This window comes from Mytilus californianus, unplaced genomic scaffold (assembly GCF_021869535.1).
Source record: "Mytilus californianus isolate M0D057914Y unplaced genomic scaffold, xbMytCali1.0.p SCAF_46, whole genome shotgun sequence".
NCBI lineage: Eukaryota > Metazoa > Mollusca > Bivalvia > Mytilida > Mytilidae > Mytilus > Mytilus californianus.
In genome coordinates, this window is record NW_026262697.1 from 207,962 (window position 1) to 228,344 (window position 20,383).

The 20,383-nt window shown below is 32.3% G+C and overlaps 1 protein-coding gene across 1 annotated transcript in view; it reads right to left on the reverse strand.

Moving 5' to 3' along the window:
• Positions 1–7,846: 7,846 nt before the first annotated feature.
• LOC127700019 (uncharacterized) overlaps positions 7,847–20,383 on the reverse strand; it is a 64,627-nt gene continuing 52,090 nt past the window's right edge. The window contains exons 6-9 of the mRNA XM_052203457.1: positions 15,610–17,256; positions 13,930–14,175; positions 13,276–13,680; positions 7,847–9,655 (exon numbers count right to left, since the gene is read on the reverse strand). Of these exons, the coding sequence (XP_052059417.1) occupies positions 9,615–9,655; positions 13,276–13,680; positions 13,930–14,175; positions 15,610–17,256 (2,339 nt within the window). The 3' untranslated portion in view covers positions 7,847–9,614. The remainder of the gene's footprint in view (positions 9,656–13,275; positions 13,681–13,929; positions 14,176–15,609; positions 17,257–20,383) is intronic.

Here is a 20,383-nt window from a genome sequence, read left to right on the forward strand (position 1 = left end):
ATTTTTTACTGAATTTACCCCTATAGGAAAATATGCATTCTGTCACTGTACTTGTCCAAGGCCACACAATAATCACAAAACTTATTTCCTGTGTATATTAATGTAATGGAAGCATTTTGGAACCATTTGAAGTTGTTTTTTACACAAATTTCTATGTTTAACTCGGCTATCCAAGATGCACTGGGTGTACTGTGAGAGGAAGCATGGGGTATATGGTAAAAATCAGTTTTTGTGTCCAGATTGAAAGAAACAATAGAAATTACACTTGAGAGTTATGATATCAATGAAAGGCATAAATATTCCCCACATTTTACAACACATTTTGCACATATTTCTCCTCATTATGTGTAAAATCATATGGAAAATCAGAATTACCTCCCTTTGACAGTGTATTTTTTTTAGCTGTGTTTCACCATGTTAAGTTGTAGAACAAGTTGTAAATAAGCACTTTTCAAGTATTTTAACACTTGAATAATCTGACCGCATGAAGATATTCATTTATTTTTACATAACGCATTGCGTTTCTTTATTTAAAAAAAATTGTAGATAACTTTTATGATTACATGCCCATCATCTATGAAACTAGTGTTGAAATGTTTGTAATTGGATTACTATGTTAAATAACTGCTTTTAAATATTCTAAATTGTTGCTTTAATCTTCCAAATGCAAAGTTTGGTCATACCCAGTCTTATTTTTTCATATTTGGCACTTTTTTCTACTTCAGTTTTGTCTGTCTAGTTTTGGCGAAGAAACCATCCTGATGTTGGGGTAACAGGAATTTCTGCAGAGTGATTGTCAATGACATTTTGTGAACTTTACAAGTAATTAAAACACAAATTTAGTAAAATGAAACATAATTGTTTGTTTTTTTTGTATGAAACTGCTTAAAAAAGCCTTTGAAAAGTGTTTTTGTGGTCTTTTCAGGGTATTTAATCAAAAACTTCCATATAAGGCAAAATTTAACTAAGAGTACATCAAGACTTTAGTTTCTAGATGTACTTGCAATACTGGTCAAAGCAAACACAGAAAACAATTCATATTTATTAAGCATAGTATTTTACACCATTCTTTTACAAACAGTCAATATGCAACTTTATATACCAAATATACATTGGCCGCAGTATGGGCTGTAGTATAAATTTTCCTCTATCTTTACAAGTTCAGCATTTATGAATGTTGTATTGAAACTGGAACTTTAAAATTGGATACATTACATGATTATTACAAAAAAAGAGGGAAAAGCTACTAAAAAGTCCCTTATAGGGGTAAATTCAGTAAATAAATATACGTCATCAGGGACCGCCCATTTGGGGGAGAGCTTTCTGTATAAAACTGAAGTCATGTGCTCTTCTGATTGGTAGATAATGTTTGTAATAAATATTTTTTGATAGATGGATAAAAACTAGAGTTGAAAAAAAAAAAAAAATAAATGCTGAATGTACTAAATTTTTTTACTACAGGGTTGAAAAGTAATGGGGTCAGTGAAGGAATTAAGTGCGAATCTACAGTGTTTGTAAACAAGGCCATGTGAATGCCCAAAAATGCCGCATGACCCTATGTTTTTATTGTTGCAAATGATAGGGCTACATTTGTACTTTCATGAATGATATATGAATTTTTCTAATTTCTAAAAGTAAATCAGGTATAAATTTAATTCAAGACATAGATTAGCATTACAGTCAATGGGAGATTTTTTACTGAATTTACCCCTATAGGAAAATATGCATTCTGTCACTGTACTTGTCCAAGGCCACACAATAATCACAAAACTTATTTCCTGTGTATATTAATGTAATGGAAGCATTTTGGAACCATTTGAAGTTGTTTTTTACACAAATTTCTATGTTTAACTCGGCTATCCAAGATGCACTGAGTGTACTGTGAGAGGAAGCATGGGGTATATGGTAAAAATCAGTTTTTGTGTCCAGATTGAAAGAAACAATAGAAATTACACTTGAGAGTTATGATATCAATGAAAGGCATAAATATTCCCCACATTTTACAACACATTTTGCACATATTTCTCCTCATTATGTGTAAAATCATATGGAAAATCAGAATTACCTCCCTTTGACAGTGTATTTTTTTTAGCTGTGTTTCACCATGTTAAGTTGTAGAACAAGTTGTAAATAAGCACTTTTCAAGTATTTTAACACTTGAATAATCTGACCGCATGAAGATATTCATTTATTTTTACATAACGCATTGCGTTTCTTTATTTAAAAAAAATTGTAGATAACTTTTATGATTACATGCCCATCATCTATGAAACTAGTGTTGAAATGTTTGTAATTGGATTACTATGTTAAATAACTGCTTTTAAATATTCTAAATTGTTGCTTTAATCTTCCAAATGCAAAGTTTGGTCATACCCAGTCTTATTTTTTCATATTTGGCACTTTTTTCTACTTCAGTTTTGTCTGTCTAGTTTTGGCGAAGAAACCATCCTGATGTTGGGGTAACAGGAATTTCTGCAGAGTGATTGTCAATGACATTTTGTGAACTTTACAAGTAATTAAAACACAAATTTAGTAAAATGAAACATAATTGTTTGTTTTTTTTGTATGAAACTGCTTAAAAAAGCCTTTGAAAAGTGTTTTTGTGGTCTTTTCAGGGTATTTAATCAAAAACTTCCATATAAGGCAAAATTTAACTAAGAGTACATCAAGACTTTAGTTTCTAGATGTACTTGCAATACTGGTCAAAGCAAACACAGAAAACAATTCATATTTATTAAGCATAGTATTTTACACCATTCTTTTACAAACAGTCAATATGCAACTTTATATACCAAATATACATTGGCCGCAGTATGGGCTGTAGTATAAATTTTCCTCTATCTTTACAAGTTCAGCATTTATGAATGTTGTATTGAAACTGGAACTTTAAAATTGGATACATTACATGATTATTACAAAAAAAGAGGGAAAAGCTACTAAAAAGTCCCTTATAGGGGTAAATTCAGTAAATAAATATACGTCATCAGGGACCGCCCATTTGGGGGAGAGCTTTCTGTATAAAACTGAAGTCATGTGCTCTTCTGATTGGTAGATAATGTTTGTAATAAATATTTTTTGATAGATGGATAAAAACTAGAGTTGAAAAAAAAAAAAAAGAAATGCTGAATGTACTAAATTTTTTTACTACAGGGTTGAAAAGTAATGGGGGTCAGTGAAGGAATTAAGTGCGAATCTACAGTGTTTGTAAACAAGGCCATGTGAATGCCCAAAAATGCCGCATGACCCTATGTTTTTATTGTTGCAAATGATAGGGCTACATTTGTACTTTCATGAATGATATATGAATTTTTCTAATTTCTAAAAGTAAATCAGGTATAAATTTAATTCAAGACATAGATTAGCATTACAGTCAATGGGAGATTTTTTACTGAATTTACCCCTATAAAAATAGAAAATGACTTCATAGTCAAGGCTAAAGGTAAACAAAAAACCTTCATCAGCAAAATTTTATATTGGCAAATTTCCAATGAAGTTTATTACACTAAAATTGTTGGCAAATTTCCAATGCATTTATTAACAATAAAGTTATTGTCAAATTTCCAATTTACATAATTTAAAAGCAGTGTAGATGAGATATTTAAATGAGTTTGAATTACCAACCTTACACTGCTTTTAAATAATGTTCTTTACTCAATTATTTGTCTATTAAAATGGAAACCCTTGTTTTTTAACCTTTTTTCCCCTTATTCCTTAAACATTAGAGCCATAACCCCCCCCCCCAAAGCCAATTAAATTTCCAATATACATAATTTTAAATTTCAATTCCTCATGATATATAACCGTATCATTATTATTTTCTTTCATATATAAATCTGAAACAACCATCTTTAAATGGAAAATTTTAAAGAAAAAAAAAGGAAAAAAAAAATCCTACCTCCCACACATTTTTTCAACCCCCTTTTGATTCATCATCCCCCACCTCAATCACAACCTTCAATTTGTGGTATGGTACATTGCAATACAATTTCACAGAGATCCATACACTTGAACACAAGTTTTTGTTGCAAACTAAAAAAATCCTTATTTTTGACCAATATTTGGCCCCTTATTCATAAATGTTTGAGCAATTAACCCCAAAACTTAATTCCTACTTCACTTCGTGATAAAAAATAACTAACTTAAAATGTAAATTTTAAACAAAAAAAAAGGAAAAAAAAAAATTACCCCTTTTTTTACCCCCGACCCCCTTATGATTCATCACCCCCACCCCCCTTTCCCCCCAAACCAAGCTCAATAACAGCCTTGCCTTTGTGGTATGGTACCTTGTAATACAATTTTAGAGAGATCCATACACTTGAACACAAGTTATTGTCTAGAAACTAAAAAATGCTTATTTTAAACCCCTTTTTAGGCCCCTTATTACTAAACGTTTTGGGCAATTACCACAACACTCAATTCCAGCTTTCCCTTTGTAAAATGGAACCTTGTAGTAAAATTTCAGAAAGATCCATACACTTACACACAAGTTATTGTCATGAAACTAGAAAAATGCTTGTTTTTTGCCCCCTTTTGGCCCCTTATTCCTAAACTTTTGAGGCAATTAACCCCAAAATCAATCCCAGCATTGACCCTTTGTGATATGGAATCTTGTGGTACAATGTCAAAGAGATCCATATGCTAACACACAAGTTATGTCTGGAAGTTACAAAAATGCTTATTTTCGGCCCCTTTTTGGCCCCTAATTCCTTAACTGTTGGTACCATAACCCCCAAAATCGATCCCCACCTTCCTATTGTGGTATTGAACCTTATGGTGAAATTTCATAGAGATCCATTCACTTAAACTAAAGTTAGAGTGGGAAAACCATTGTGTATTCGGACGACGACGCCGACGACGACGCCAACGTCATACCAATATACGACCTCAAAATTTTTTTGCGGTCGTATAAAAACTAAACTATGACCACTGAACCATGAAAATGAGGTCAAGGTCAGATGACACCTGCCAGTTAGACATGTACCCCTTACTATCATTACATACACCAAATATAGTAGACCTATTGCTTATAGTATCTCAGATATGGACTTGACCACGAAAACTTAACCTTGTTCACTGATCCATGAAATGAGGTCGAGGTCAAGTGAAAACTATCTGACGGGCATGAGGACCTTGCAAGGTACGCACATACCAAATATAGTTATCCTATTACTTATAATAAGAGAGAATTTAACATTCCAAAAAATCTGAACTTTTTTTTCAAGTAGTCGCTGAACCATGAAAATGAGGTCAAGGACATTGGACATGTGACTGACGGAAACTTCGTAACATGAGGCATCTATATACAAAGTATGAAGCATCCAGGTCTTCCATCTTCTAAAATATAAAGCTTTTAAGAAGTTAGCTAACGCCGCCGCCGCCGGATCACTATCCCTATGTCGAGCTATTTGCAACAAAAGTAGCAGGCTCGACAAAAACTGCAAAATTTTTGTAAAATTACTAACTCAGGGGCAGCAACCCAACAAGGGGTTGTCAGATTCGTCTGAAAATTTCAGGGCAGATAAATCTAAATCTGACGAACATTTTTGCCACCTCTTAGATTTGCTCTAAATGCTTTAGTTTCAGAGATATATACCAAAAACTGCATTTTACCCCTATGTTCTATTTTTAACCAAGTTGGCCATGATGGTTGGATTGGAAGGCGGGGTCATCGGACAAATTTTTTAAAACTAGATACCCTGATAATGATTATGGCCAAGTATGGTTAAATTTGTCTCAGTAGTTTCAGAGAAGATTTTTGTAAAAGATTACAAAAATTTACGAAAAATTGTTAAAAATTGACTATAAAGGGCAATAACTCCTAAAGGGGTCGACTGACAATTTTGGTCATGACAACTTATTTGTAGATCTTACTTTGCTGAACATAATTGCTGTTTACAGTTTATCTCTATCTATAATAATAGTCAAGATAATAACCAAAAACTGCAAAATTTCCTTAAAATTACCAATTCAGGGGCAGCAAACCAACAACAGGTTGTCAGATTTGTCTGAAAATTTCAGGGCAGATAGATCTTGACCTGATAATAAGTTTTACCCTTGTCAGATTTACTCTAAATGCTTTGGTTTCAGAGATATAAGCCAAAATCTACATTTTACCCCTATGTTCTATTTTTAGCCATGGCGGCGATTTTGGTTGGTTGGCGGGGTCATCGGACACATTTTTTAAACTAGATATCCTAATGATGATTGTGGCCAAGTTTGGTTAAATTTGGCCCAGTGGTTTCAGAGGAGAAGATTTTTGTAAAAAGCTAACGACGACGGACGACGACGTCGGGCCAGGTGAGCTAAAAATGGCTTCTAATATTTCTGGACAGACTTAATTTAAAAATCATTAAGATGATTAAATAAAATGCTTCGCTGGGCGCAGCTTGATACGACCGCAGAGGTCGAACCCTGAACAGTTGGGACAAGTATGGACACAACATTCAAGCTTGATACAGCTCTGAATTTGGATTGTGATTAAATATTTGACACAGCATAGGTTTCTGACACAGAAAGAATGTGGTCTAAGAACTTGATTTTTTTTTATTTACCTATTATGGTCCAATGTCCAAAAATCAAAATACATGGTTAGATTCAGCATATCAAAGAACCCCATATATTCAATTTTTGTTGAAATCAAACAAAGTTTAATTTTGGACCCCAACTTGGACAAACTTGAAAACTGGGCCCATAATCAAAAATCTAAACACATGTTTAGATTCAGCATATCAAAGAACCCCAAGAATTCAATTTTTGTTAAAATCAAACTAAGTTTAATTTTGGACCCTTTGGACCTTAATGTAGACCAACTTAAAAAACGGGACCCAAAATTAAAAATCTAAATACACGGTTAGATTTGTCATATCAAAGAACCCCAATAATTCAATTTTTGATGAAATCAAACAAAGTTTAATTTTGGACCCCAATTTGGACCAACTTGAAAACTGGGCCAAAAATCTAAAATCTAAATACATGTTTAGATTCAGCATATCAAAGAACCCCATAAATTCAATTTTTGTTAAAATCAAACAAAGTTAAATTTTGGACCCTTTGGACCTTAATGTAGACCAATTTGAAAACTGGACCCAAACCAAAATTAAAAATCTAAATACACGGTTAGATTAGGCATAACAAATAAATAAATGTGGTCAAATATTTTACAAATCTAATGCGCCATACTGTGCAATTAAAGATTACTTCTTGAAATTTTTCAATATTTGAAATTTGAAAAAAAAATAATATTTGAAGAATAATTCTTTTTAATTTCTGAAATCTGAAATGAGAAAAAATTGACCCCCACAATTTCTTTTTACCCCCCCCCCCCCCCCTTTTTTCCCCCAAAAAATTCTTTCCCTAAAGATATGGTCATAATCTCAATTTCCAATGGAGTTTGCAACCATAATTACCCATTTGATATTTACCATACTGCTAACTTAATCTATTTTATAACAGAATTTAAAATATAGTGTCAAATCTTTCATATGGATTTTTTGGTAAAAAAAAAAGATGCAACATTTGCAGATACTTTTACTGGTTATCCTTTATAAATATGCATTTCTTTAAACATAATTTAAAAGCAGTGTAAGGGAAGTAACCAAAACGTTGTATTTGGATTACCTCCCTTACACTGTTTTAAATTATCTTAATTGTTCATCATTGTTCATTAACCATTACTTTATTCATAATTTAAAAGCAGTGTAAGGGAGATAATTTCAATGATGTATTTGATTTATCTCCCTTACACTGCTTTAAATTATGTTTTGTACTAAAGTATTTGTCCATTAACCAGGACAACCTTGTTTTTCCCACTTTTTTGCCCCTAATTCCAAAACGGTTTGAGCCATAACCCCCCAAAGCAAATCCTAACCATCCCTTTGTGGTATGGAAACTTGTAGTATAATTTCAGAGAGATCCATACACCGTTCCACAGTTATTGTCTGGAAACTAGAAAATGCTTATTTTTGGCCCCTTTGTGGCCCCTAATTCCTTAACTGTTGGAACCATAACCCCCAAAATCAATCCCCACCTTCCTTTTGTGGTATTGAACCTTATGGTAAAATTTCAAAGAGATCCATTCACTTAAACTAAAGTTAGAGTGCGAAAACCAATGTGTCTTCGGACGACGACGACGCCAACGTCATACCAATATACAACCACATAAAAAACTGCGACTCTTTTCACAAAAAAATTTACGATAAAAATTGATCGTAAGTTAAACTGAAATGTGTATGACTTACGAGTATTTTTACTCTTAAGATTTTTTGTGAAAAGAGCTCCTGGCTTATATTATGTTTCTTGGAACCAAATCTTGCGTCAAATCATTGCTTACAGATATGAATCTAACCATATCAACCCATGAAAATGAAGTCACAGTTGTCATGATCACATAACAATGACTAGACATGACCAGAGATTATAGACCAAATATAGTTTACAACATGGAATTTCTTACATATTGTAGATGTCTTATTTATGCTGTCTCATTGATGTCTCATTGATGTATGTCCAATATCTCTTTTCATTCAAACAATTACTCACTTATTCTTAAAGTTGAAAGAAGTTGACCATAACTGATGAAAAGTTGAAAGAAGTTGACCATAACTGATGAAAAGTTGAAAGAGGTTTACCATAACTGATGAAAAGTTGAAAGAGGTTTACCATAACTGATGAAAAGTTGAAAGCAGTTTACCTTAACAATGCTTAACTGATGAAAAGTTGAAAGAAGCTTACAGTAACTAATGAAAATACCACCGGATGTTTAACTGAATAGATAAAAATCATCCAAAAACAGATAACATATAATTATCCGGTTACGGATAACCAATAATTATCCAGTAACAGATAACTTTCAGACACTACATAAATAGAGTGCCACTATCAATCCACCATTCTACCTCTGAAGAAGGCCAAGCTATGAATCATAACCAGGCACTGTTAATTATGTATTTGCTGCATTACCTATACTTTTTCTCACTGATTCTTGCTTTATTCAAACATATCTTATAACTTAACGAAATAAATAGTGTTAAATTTAGGGTGTAATAACAAAACTGGATAATCATGATAATACTACAAATCAACAACACTTTACAATATTCTATGAAAAAGATAACCAAAACTGAGTACCCAATTTTTATCTTTATTTACCAAAATGCAAGTCATTTGAATAATCATGATAATTTCCCCTGTCCCCAACCATTTGTCAGTGGTAATGAATTTCAACAGATTTTCTTCATTGTCAAAAGATTGATTCTCCCCTAAAAAAAACTATAAAAATTGGTAAAATTTTCAACCTTATATTTCTAGAAAATTAGTGCAGGGACTTAAAGTCATCTGAAACGAGTCTCTTGTAATTATAATGTTAAACATGTTAAGGAAATTATTGAATGAATGCACACATGTATACTATACTAAGTCCTCTATGCACACATATATACTATACTAAGTCCTCTATGCACACATATATACTATACTAAGTCCTCTATGCACACATATATACTATACTAAGTCCTCTATGTTTTTATTATAAATCAATAACGTATAATCACACAACATTCAGTGATTGTTAATTGAAAAATTTAGCTTCTAATTGTTTTGTTGCCTATGTTTACCAGTCATGACTTTAATAAACAATCAACCAGAATCATTGGAGCACCTGAAAAATAAGAAAGTTGATAGAGCAATGTTAATTTTTTTTTTTAATTTTCATGCGTTTCCATTTGTTAAACAAACTTTGTCATAACAGTTTTTAAATGATTTGGTGCATTTAATTTTTCTTTCAGAATCAATAAACGCTATCTACCTTCCAGTGCATGTTTTTTTACATTTCTTTCGTCATGGTTTTTCCCTTGCACTATGTGGTTGTGGAAGTTCTAACGAGAGGTCTTGTCGTTAAGGTCAATGCATATGGAAAAGCAATTCTCGAATTAGAGAACGGGAAAACAATAATTCAATAGAAGTACATTTCTTAAGGTTTTGATAAGATAAAGAGTTTTCTTTTACAAGAGAGTTCATGTCCACTTGTTCTTTTGTAAAACTTAGCAATACAAGTATAAATGAAATGCTCCGCTGGGCGCAGCTTGATACGACGGCAGAGGTCGAACCCTGAACAGTTGGGGCAAGTATGGACACTACATTCAAGCTTGATACAGCTCTGGATTTTGATTGTGATTATATATTTGACATAGCAATAGGTTTCTGACACAGAATGAATGTGGTCGAAAAATTGAAAAATTTTAAATTGGACTTTTACCTATCATGGCCCAATTTCCAAAATCTAAATACACGGTTAGATTCAGCATATCAAAGAATCCCAAGAATTCATTTTTTTTTAATTCAAACAAAGTTTAATTTTGGACCCTTTGGACATCAATGTGGACCAATTTGATAAAAGGGCCCAAAATCCAAAATGAAATTCATTGTTAGATTCAGCATATCAAAGAACCACATATATTCAATTTTTGTTGAAATCAAACAAAGTTTAATATTGGATCCCGATTTAGACCAAATGAAAACTTGGCTCGAAATCAAAAATCTAAATACATGCTTAGATTCAGTTTAGCAAAAAAACCCTTGAATTCATTTTTTTCATAAAATCAAAATAATTTAAATTTTGGACTATGTGGTTCAATTTGAAAACTGGTCCCAAAATAAAAAATTTAAAATACAGAGTTAGAATTCAATTTTTTTTTAAATCAATCTAAGTATAATTTTGGACCCTTTGGGCCTTAACGAGAACCAATTTGAAAGAAGGCCCCAAAAATAAAATCTAAATACCATGAATACATGCTAAGATTCGTCATTATCAAAGAACACCAATAATGCAATATTTGATGAAATCAAACACAGTTTAATTTGAGACCCTTGTACCGATTCATATACGGAGCCCAAAATCTTATATCTAAATACACGGTTAGATACCGCATATCAAAGAACCACATGAATTCAAGACTTTGAATTAAACCACATTGAAGTTGGTCAAGAAATAAGCAATTTTTACAAAGTAATTAGAAAAGTATTGTAAAAAAAAATGAAGAAAAAAACAATTCCAAAATATTAATCCTCATTAATACAAAGTCTTTAAAAAATCTATAAAACTTACCTTAATTATTTTTCAAAATATCTAATAATGAACAGCAAATTTCAAACTTTATCAATACATAATTTCTTCTCTTAAATAAGATATGATGTTGTATCTATTTTCAAATATGACTCAACTTGAAATTTCTGTTGATTGCGCAATACATCTCTGAATTTTAGATTCTGATTAAATATTTATTGTAGCATAATTTCTGACACAGAATGAATGTGGTATAAGTTCTTAAATAATTTAAAATTGGACATTTACCAATTATGGTCCAATATCCAAATTCTAAAAAACATGGTTGGAATCAACATATCAAAGAACCCCAAGAATTCAATTTTTGAAGAAATCCAACAAAGTTTTATTTTGGACCTTTTGGACCTCAATGTGAACCAATTTGATAACAGGACCCAAAATCCAAAATCTAAATATACACTTGAATTTAGCATATCAAAGAACCCCATGTATTATTTTTTGGTAAAAATCAAACAAAGTTTAATTTTGGACCTCAATTTAAACCAACTTAAAAAATGTGCCTTAAAACAAAAATCTAATTATATGCTTAGATTCAGCATATCAAATATCCACAAGAATTCAATTTTTGTTAAAATCAAACTAAGTATTTTAGATACTTTGGACCCTTCAGTTTGAAAAACGGGCCCAAAATCTAAATTTAAAGAACACCAATAATTCAATTTTTGAAGAAATCATTCAAAGTTAAATTTTGGACCCAAATTTGTACCAACTTTGAAAACCAAGCACAAAATCTAAAATCTAAAACACTGTTGGATTGACCATTTTAAATAACACCAACAATTAAATTCTTGATGAAATCAAACAAAGTTCAACTTTGGACCCCAATTTAGACCTACTTGAATACTGTGCCCAAAATCATAAATCTAAATACATGCTTAAATTCAGCACATTAAAGAACCCCAACCATTCATTTAAAAAAAAAGCAAACAAAAATTAATTTTGGACCCTTTGGACCTTAATGTGGACCAATTTGAAGACAGGCCCGAAAATTAAAAATCTAAATACATGATTAGATTCAGCATATCAAAGAACACCAATAATTCAATTTTTGAAGAAATGAAACAAAGTTAAATTTTGGTCCCTTTGAATCTTAATATGGTTCAATTCAAAAACAGACCCAAAATCGAAATTATAAATACCCAATTAGATTCAGCATATTAAAGAACCCCAATGTAAGAATTCAAAACTTTGAATTAAAACCCAATGAAATTGCTAAAGAAATAAGCAATTTATATACAAAGTATTACAAAATAATTATTTTTGGCCCCTTTTAACTTAACCGTTAAGGTCATAACCCCTAAAATCAATCCCAAACTTTATTTTATGATACAACACCTTGTGGCACAATTAAATAGCAATAAATAGACTTATACTCAAGTTATTGTCCAGAAACCAGAAAATCCTAGTTTTTTGGCCCCTTTTCGGCCCCTAATTATTAAACAGTTTGGATCATGACCCCCAAAAATAAATCAAAACTTTCCTTATGAAGTATGGAACCTTGTGGTAAAATTTCATAGAGATCCATACTCTAATACACAAATAATAGTCCTGAAACATGAAAAATGCTTGTTTTTGGCCCCTAATTACCAAACAGCTACAACAATAACCCCCAAAATAAATCCAAACCTTCCTATTGTGGTATGGAACTTTATGCTAAAATTTAATAGAGATCCATGCACTTATACTCAAATTTTTGTCTGTGAACCAGACATATAATTGTTTTTGTTAGGCCCTTTTTGACCCCTAATTCCTAATCAGCTATGACAATAACCCCCAAAATAAATTCCAACCTTCCTATTGTGGTATGGAACCTTGTGCTAAAATTTAATAGAGATCCATGCACTTATACTCAAGTTATTGTCTGTGAACCAGACAAATAATTGTTTTTGTTAGGCCCTTTTTGACCCCTAATTCCTAATCAGCTATGAGGTATGGAACCTTGTGCTAAAGTTTCATACAGATCCATACACTTATACTAAAATTATTGTATTCGTACCAATTTATTTTTTCTGTGAACCAGTAAAACTGACTTTCTTTGGCCTGATGAAGACAGTTTAAGTAATTTTTACGAGTTATAAAGGTTATCCAAAGTAAATTTTTAAATCTTCAAATTGAATGATCTGGGAAAAAAACATAAAACTTCTAGTGTTATGTACCTGTTTTGTCCCTGGAATGTTCATTTATCACATTAACTATATCACTATGACCTCTTTCAGAAGCAATTATGACAGTTGACTTGCCTTCATTGTTACATTTATTATAATCTGCTCCTATGTCTAACAACATCCTTACTATTTCTGTATGTCCCGTACTACAAGCAATCTTTACAGGTGACCAACCATTATTGTCACATTTATTATAATCTGCTCCTATGTCTAACAACATCCTTACTATTTCTGTATGTCCCTTACTACAAGCAATCTTTACAGGTGACCAACCATCATTGTCACATTTATTATAATCTGCTCCTATGTCTAACAACATCCTTACTATTTCTGTATGTCCCTTACTACAAGCACTCATTACAGGTGACCAACCAGCATTGTCACATTTATTATAATCTGCTCCTATGTCTAACAACATCCTTACTATTTCTGTATGTCCATTTCTACAAGCACTCATTACAGGTGACCAACCATCATTGTCACATTTATTATAATCTGCTCCTATGTCTAACAACATCCTTACTATTTCTGTTTGTCCATCACTACAAGCACTCATAACAGGTGACCAACCATCATTGTCACATTTATTATAATCTGCTCCTATGTCTAACAACATCCTTACTATTTCTGTATGTCCATTTCTACAAGCACTCATTACAGGTGACCAACCATCCTTGTGACATTTATTATAATCTGCTCCTATGTCTAACAACATCCTTACTATTTCTGTATGTCCCACACTACAAGCAATCATTACAGGTGACCAACCATCATTGTCACATTTATTATAATCTGCTCCTATGTCTAACAACATCATTACTATTTCTGTATGTCCCTTACTACAAGCACTCATTACAGGTGACCAACCAGCATTGTCACATTTATTATAATCTGCTCATATGTCTAACAACATCCTTACTATTTCTGTATGTCCATATCTACAAGCAATCTTTACAGGTGACCAACCATCATTGTCACATTTATTATAATCTGCTCCTATGTCTAACAACATCATTACTATTTCTGTATGTCCCACACTACAAGCAATCATTACAGGTGACCAACCATCATTGTCACATTTATTATAATCTGCTCCTATGTCTAACAACATCATTACTATTTCTGTATGTCCCTCACTACAAGCACTCATTACAGGTGACAAACCATCATTGTGACATTTATTATAATCTGCTCCTATGTCTAACAACATCATTACTATTTCTGTATGTCCCTCACTACAAGCACTCATTACAGGTGACCAACCACCATTGTCACATTTATTATAATCTGCTCCTATGTCTAACAACATCCTTACTATTTCTGTATGTCCATCACTACAAGCACTCATTACAGGTGACCAACCATCATTGTCACATTTATTATAATCTGCTCCTATGTCTAACAACATCCTTACTATTTCTGTATGTCCCTCACTACAAGCACTCTTTACAGGTGACCAACCATCATTGTTACATTTATTATAATCTGCTCCTAATTCTAACAACATCCTTACTATTTCTGTTTGTCCATTACTACAAGCACTCATTACAGGTGACCAACCTACATTGTCACATTTATTATAATCTGCTCCTATGTCTAACAACATCATTACTATTTCTGTATGTCCCTTACTACAAGCACTCATTACAGGTGACCAACCAGCATTGTCACATTTATTATAATCTGCTCCTATGTCTAACAACATCCTTACTATTTCTGTATGTCCATATCTACAAGCAATCTTTACAGGTGACCAACCATCATTGTCACATTTATTATAATCTGCTCCTATGTCTAACAACATCATTACTATTTCTGTATGTCCCACACTACAAGCAATCATTACAGGTGACCAACCATCATTGTCACATTTATTATAATCTGCTCCTATGTCTAACAACATCATTACTATTTCTGTATGTCCCTCACTACAAGCACTCATTACAGGTGACAAACCATCATTGTGACATTTATTATAATCTGCTCCTATGTCTAACAACATCATTACTATTTCTGTATGTCCCTCACTACAAGCACTCATTACAGGTGACCAACCACCATTGTCACATTTATTATAATCTGCTCCTATGTCTAACAACATCCTTACTATTTCTGTATGTCCATCACTACAAGCACTCATTACAGGTGACCAACCATCATTGTCACATTTATTATAATCTGCTCCTATGTCTAACAACATCCTTACTATTTCTGTATGTCCCTCACTACAAGCACTCTTTACAGGTGACCAACCATCATTGTTACATTTATTATAATCTGCTCCTAATTCTAACAACATCCTTACTATTTCTGTTTGTCCATTACTACAAGCACTCATTACAGGTGACCAACCTACATTGTCACATTTATTATAATCTGCTCCTATGTCTAACAACATCCTTACTATTTCTGTATGTCCCTTACTACAAGCACTCATTACAGGTGACCAACCAGCATTGTCACATTTATTATAATCTGCTCCTATGTCTAACAACATCCTTACTATTTCTGTATGTCCATATCTACAAGCAATCTTTACAGGTGACCAACCATCATTGTTACATTTATTATAATCTGCTCCTATGTTTAACAACATCCTTACTATTTCCACCCAACCTTCCTGAGCAGCTACATGTAATGGTGATAACTCATCATTTCTGCACTGATTAACATCAACACCATGATTAATACACCAATTAATCATAGGAATGTCACCATCAAAACATGACAGTAACAGTGCAGTATCATTATTACTTACATCACAGGTGAGTGATAATTGTCTCTGGTAAGATACAGTCAGTTCATTTAAAAAACAGAGAAATTTTTTTCTGAACTGTGGTATGCTCATATTTATGTTACAAAACACATCATTTACTTTACCCTTTGACCAGTCATCAATCATTCTTTGTATGTACATTTTATGATACTTAGGAGGTACAATTGTTATAAACTGATCAACATTGTTTTGTTTTTGTAACAAAAATCTTTCCATGATCAAACTACTATGTGCATTCTTTATCAAGCAGCTGATTATTTTCTGTCCAAAGTAGTACACCAGAAAGTCAAATATTTTATCATGAATAGTTTTGTATATGTTTTCCTCCTTTTTCAGGAATGTATGTGTAAGTGAGTTTAGTTCATCTTGTAATGTAAGCCGTGATATTCCTCTATCTAGTTTACATGCCTCACAAGTGTTCTCAATGATGGTTCTTGTTTCTTCTTTCACCTCCTCTGTCAATATATCTTCATTTAACTTGTTGTTAAATATGACACATAAAGCCAAAGCACAGTATTTACTAGAAAATCCTTTTTTCTGTAGTTTGTCAATCTCTTCTTTATAAACTGTAAATGGGTTCTGGAAAAAATCTGTGATATTAAGTGCAGGATTTTCATGATACAATTTACATAAAAGTGGGAAACAATCATATAAATCATAATAATCTATAACCTCAGGTGCTTTTGTTTTAAGATAAACTTCAGCTATTGACTCTTTTTCAGCTTTTGTCAAGCACATGTTATCTGATAAAAGGTTACACACACATGATTTGAAAATCGATAAAGATTCAAATTTGTCATCCTGATACACTTGTAATCGACATGCTGCTATTATCTTAGCATGTGTATTTGAAAGGATATTTTTTATTCGCTCCATGACTGGTTCCCAAACTTTTATGTCGGTCTGGTTTAAAGAATAGTTTCCACATAAATCATCAATAACAAACAATGATTTCTGGTTTGGATTATAAAACTTAACAATGTCACCTGGATCTGTCACTAGAAGTAAATCGTACCCTTCCTTTGCCATTTGTAATGCCACATGTCGGAGTATTGCTGTCTTACCAACACCAGAACTAGCAGTAATAGTTACACAACTGTTCTCTGTTATACATTTCAGTACATGTCTGGTAGCTTCTGTTGGTATAAACATGTGGTCATTATCCTTCCACTCCACAAGAATCTGACTGATTTGTGCTGAAATATAAATAAACTTATTACTGTCTTTATTCAGATCATTGTGCAGTTCATATATTTGGTTATGCATTTTGGAGATTGAAGCATTTTAATACTTAAAACTGTTTTGAAACAAGTTTTTGCACATATTCTTTGAACTAAAATTCCAAATTATGTTTTTTTGTTTTCTGTATCATTAACATGTACCCCACTTCTTTTATTTATTTTGTTAAGTTAATAACAGTTTCTGTTCAATTAATGAGATTTGAATGTCCTCTTGGTATCTTCCGCCTCTTTTTTTTCCCGAACATGAACATGGCTAATAATGAAGACAATGGTAAACATGCTGAGATGGCTTACCTGATTTTCTGATACTGATTGAATTTGTGTTAAAAGTCATAAAGACAAAGGTTTAATACAAGTATAATATAAACCTTAACATTTTCATTAATTATGAGCTAAACGGACAAGTTAAAAAAATATATTTTACCTTTTGCTTAAAGTATATGAGAACCAGTCAAAACTACAAAAACATAACATCGACCGATGAACCATGAAAATGAAGTCAAGGTCATATGAAACCTGCCAGATAGACATGTGCACCTTGCAATTCTTCCATACACCACATATAATTGACCTTTTGCTTATTGTACCTGAGAACCAGATCAATACTCAAAATCATAACATTGATCAATGAACCATAAAAATGAGGTCAAGTTCAGATGAAACCTGCTAGATGGACATTAACAAATTACAATCATTCCATACACAAAATATAGGTCAAACAAAATATAGTTGACATACTCCTAATAGTATCTTTGATAACTGATCAAAGAAATGAGGTCAGATGAAACAAACTTTCAGAAATAAAGACCCTCCAAGAAATACCATATACCATATACCATATATATTTATCCAATTACTTATCATGAGTGAGGAATTCAAATAAAAACTAAACAAAGATGATGCAACACAATTTTCCCCCAATTTCATAAAGAAATGAATTTTTGATACCAGGAATCAATTTGACATAATTTACCTATTATTTTTATAAAAATCATAACACCAAAAGATGTGTCTAAAACATAGACTGATTGATTGTTGATGGTTAACGCCACATCCTGAGCACTCTTCGCTTTGGCGGCTAGTCTTTTCTGGTTGAGGAAACCAGAGTGCATAGAGACAACTACCAACCTTTGACAGGAAAACTATTCATCCTTGTCAATTAAGATAAGCATTTAAAAAACTGGGAGAGGTCTTTCATCATGTCTATTTGTCCCTAATAAATCATGTAATTCCTGTTCATATAATTGTACCTTCAGCAATGGTGGGGTTATATATTATTCACTATGTAGGTTCAATAATGGATGAATAAGTGTACAAAATTCAGTCACAGTCAGTGACATACATGTAAACCTTGCAACATGAGGGGTGCCACATGTGGAACAGGATCTGCTCACCCTACCAGAGCACCTGAGATCACCCCTAATTTTGTGGGGTTCATGCTGCTTGTTGTTATTTGTTTTTTTTTGCCATGGTGTTGTGAGTTTGTATCCTACTTATAAGTTTGAAAGTCCCTCTATTTTATACTGATTCTATATACAAAATACAGCTCATAAAGTGATAATTCAGCTTCACCCCTTGTTTTTCATGATAATATATAAAGTGTATGACCTTGACCTTTCAGACACACATTCCAAAATTATTTGTGACACATTAATTAATATTCCCTTTGAAAAAACATATTCTTAAAGGTTATCAATTAAGCATTGTAGTTTAATCTTTGAATGTCTTCTTATTCAATATTATAATTGGTTTTGTTCTAATGGTTAAATACATAACTAAACATATATTGCTATCCAGTTATGAACACTTATGGCCCAACAGTCTGTCATAAATTATATTTTGACAAGGCAATGCTTAGCTCAGACTGCTTGTGATGTTTTCACATTTATCCATAGGATGTGCATTTGTTGATTTTCTGTGTGTGAAAGCATGGTTTATATTTTAATTGAAATTGGGATTTGAACTACCTTTCAGTATTAAAAACTATTGACACAGAGATATGTTTCGCATTTTGTAACTTTGATGGTGAAACGAAAATGTTGAAATTAAAATGGCAATATTTAAACATGTAAACTATGCAAATCATTCAAAGTCAATGAACCATGACTGAAGGTGCAGGGCCAAACAATCTCCATAGAAACAAGCATTCTGAGAGTATTGCATGGCAATAACATAGTCCCCTACCGGTTAAAAATTAATTGTACTGGAACAAAATGCTAACTTGATCTATAACTTGTCATGGTGTAAACTATAAAACAAATATCAAATCAATATCTTCAAGCATGATGAAAAAAAATGTGGAAAACTGATTATTTGAGTGAATTTTCTATGTCCAAAGACCATGACTCTGCACAAAATCATCAGACTGGAACAAAATTCGAACTTGATCTGTAACTTGTCATGATAAAACAATGTACCAATTATTAAATCAATATCTTCAAGCATGACAAAAAAAAGTGTTGAAAACTGAATATTTGAGTGAATTTTCTAAGTCCAAGGACCATAACTCTGCACAATATTATCAGACCTGAACAAAATTCGAACTTGATCTGTAACTTGTCATGATAAAACAATGTACCAGTTATTAAGTCAATATCTTCAAGCATGACAAAAAAAAGTGTGGAAAACTGAATATTTGAGTGAATTTTCTAAGTCCAAGGACCATAACTCTGAACAAAATTATCAGACCTGAACAAAATTCGAACTTGATCTGTAACTTGTCATGATAAAACAATATACCAAATATCAAATCAATATCTTCAAGCAAAAAGAAAAAAAGTGTGGAAAACTGATTTGCTGGACTGACGGATGGACAGGCAGACAGACGGACAGAGTGCAAACCTAAAGTCCCCTTCGACTTCGTCGGTAGGGGACTTATAAGATTTGCCAATGCTAATACATCTGCATACTAAATATCATTTACCTGCCACTAATAGTTCCCCTTAAACTGATCTAATTACAATCTAATACATCTAAACTAAGCAATAGTTTCAATGTCAATAGACCATGACTGAGGGGGCAGGGCAAAATAATCTCCATAGAAATCAGATGTGCCAATGCTTCTATATACCAAATATCATTG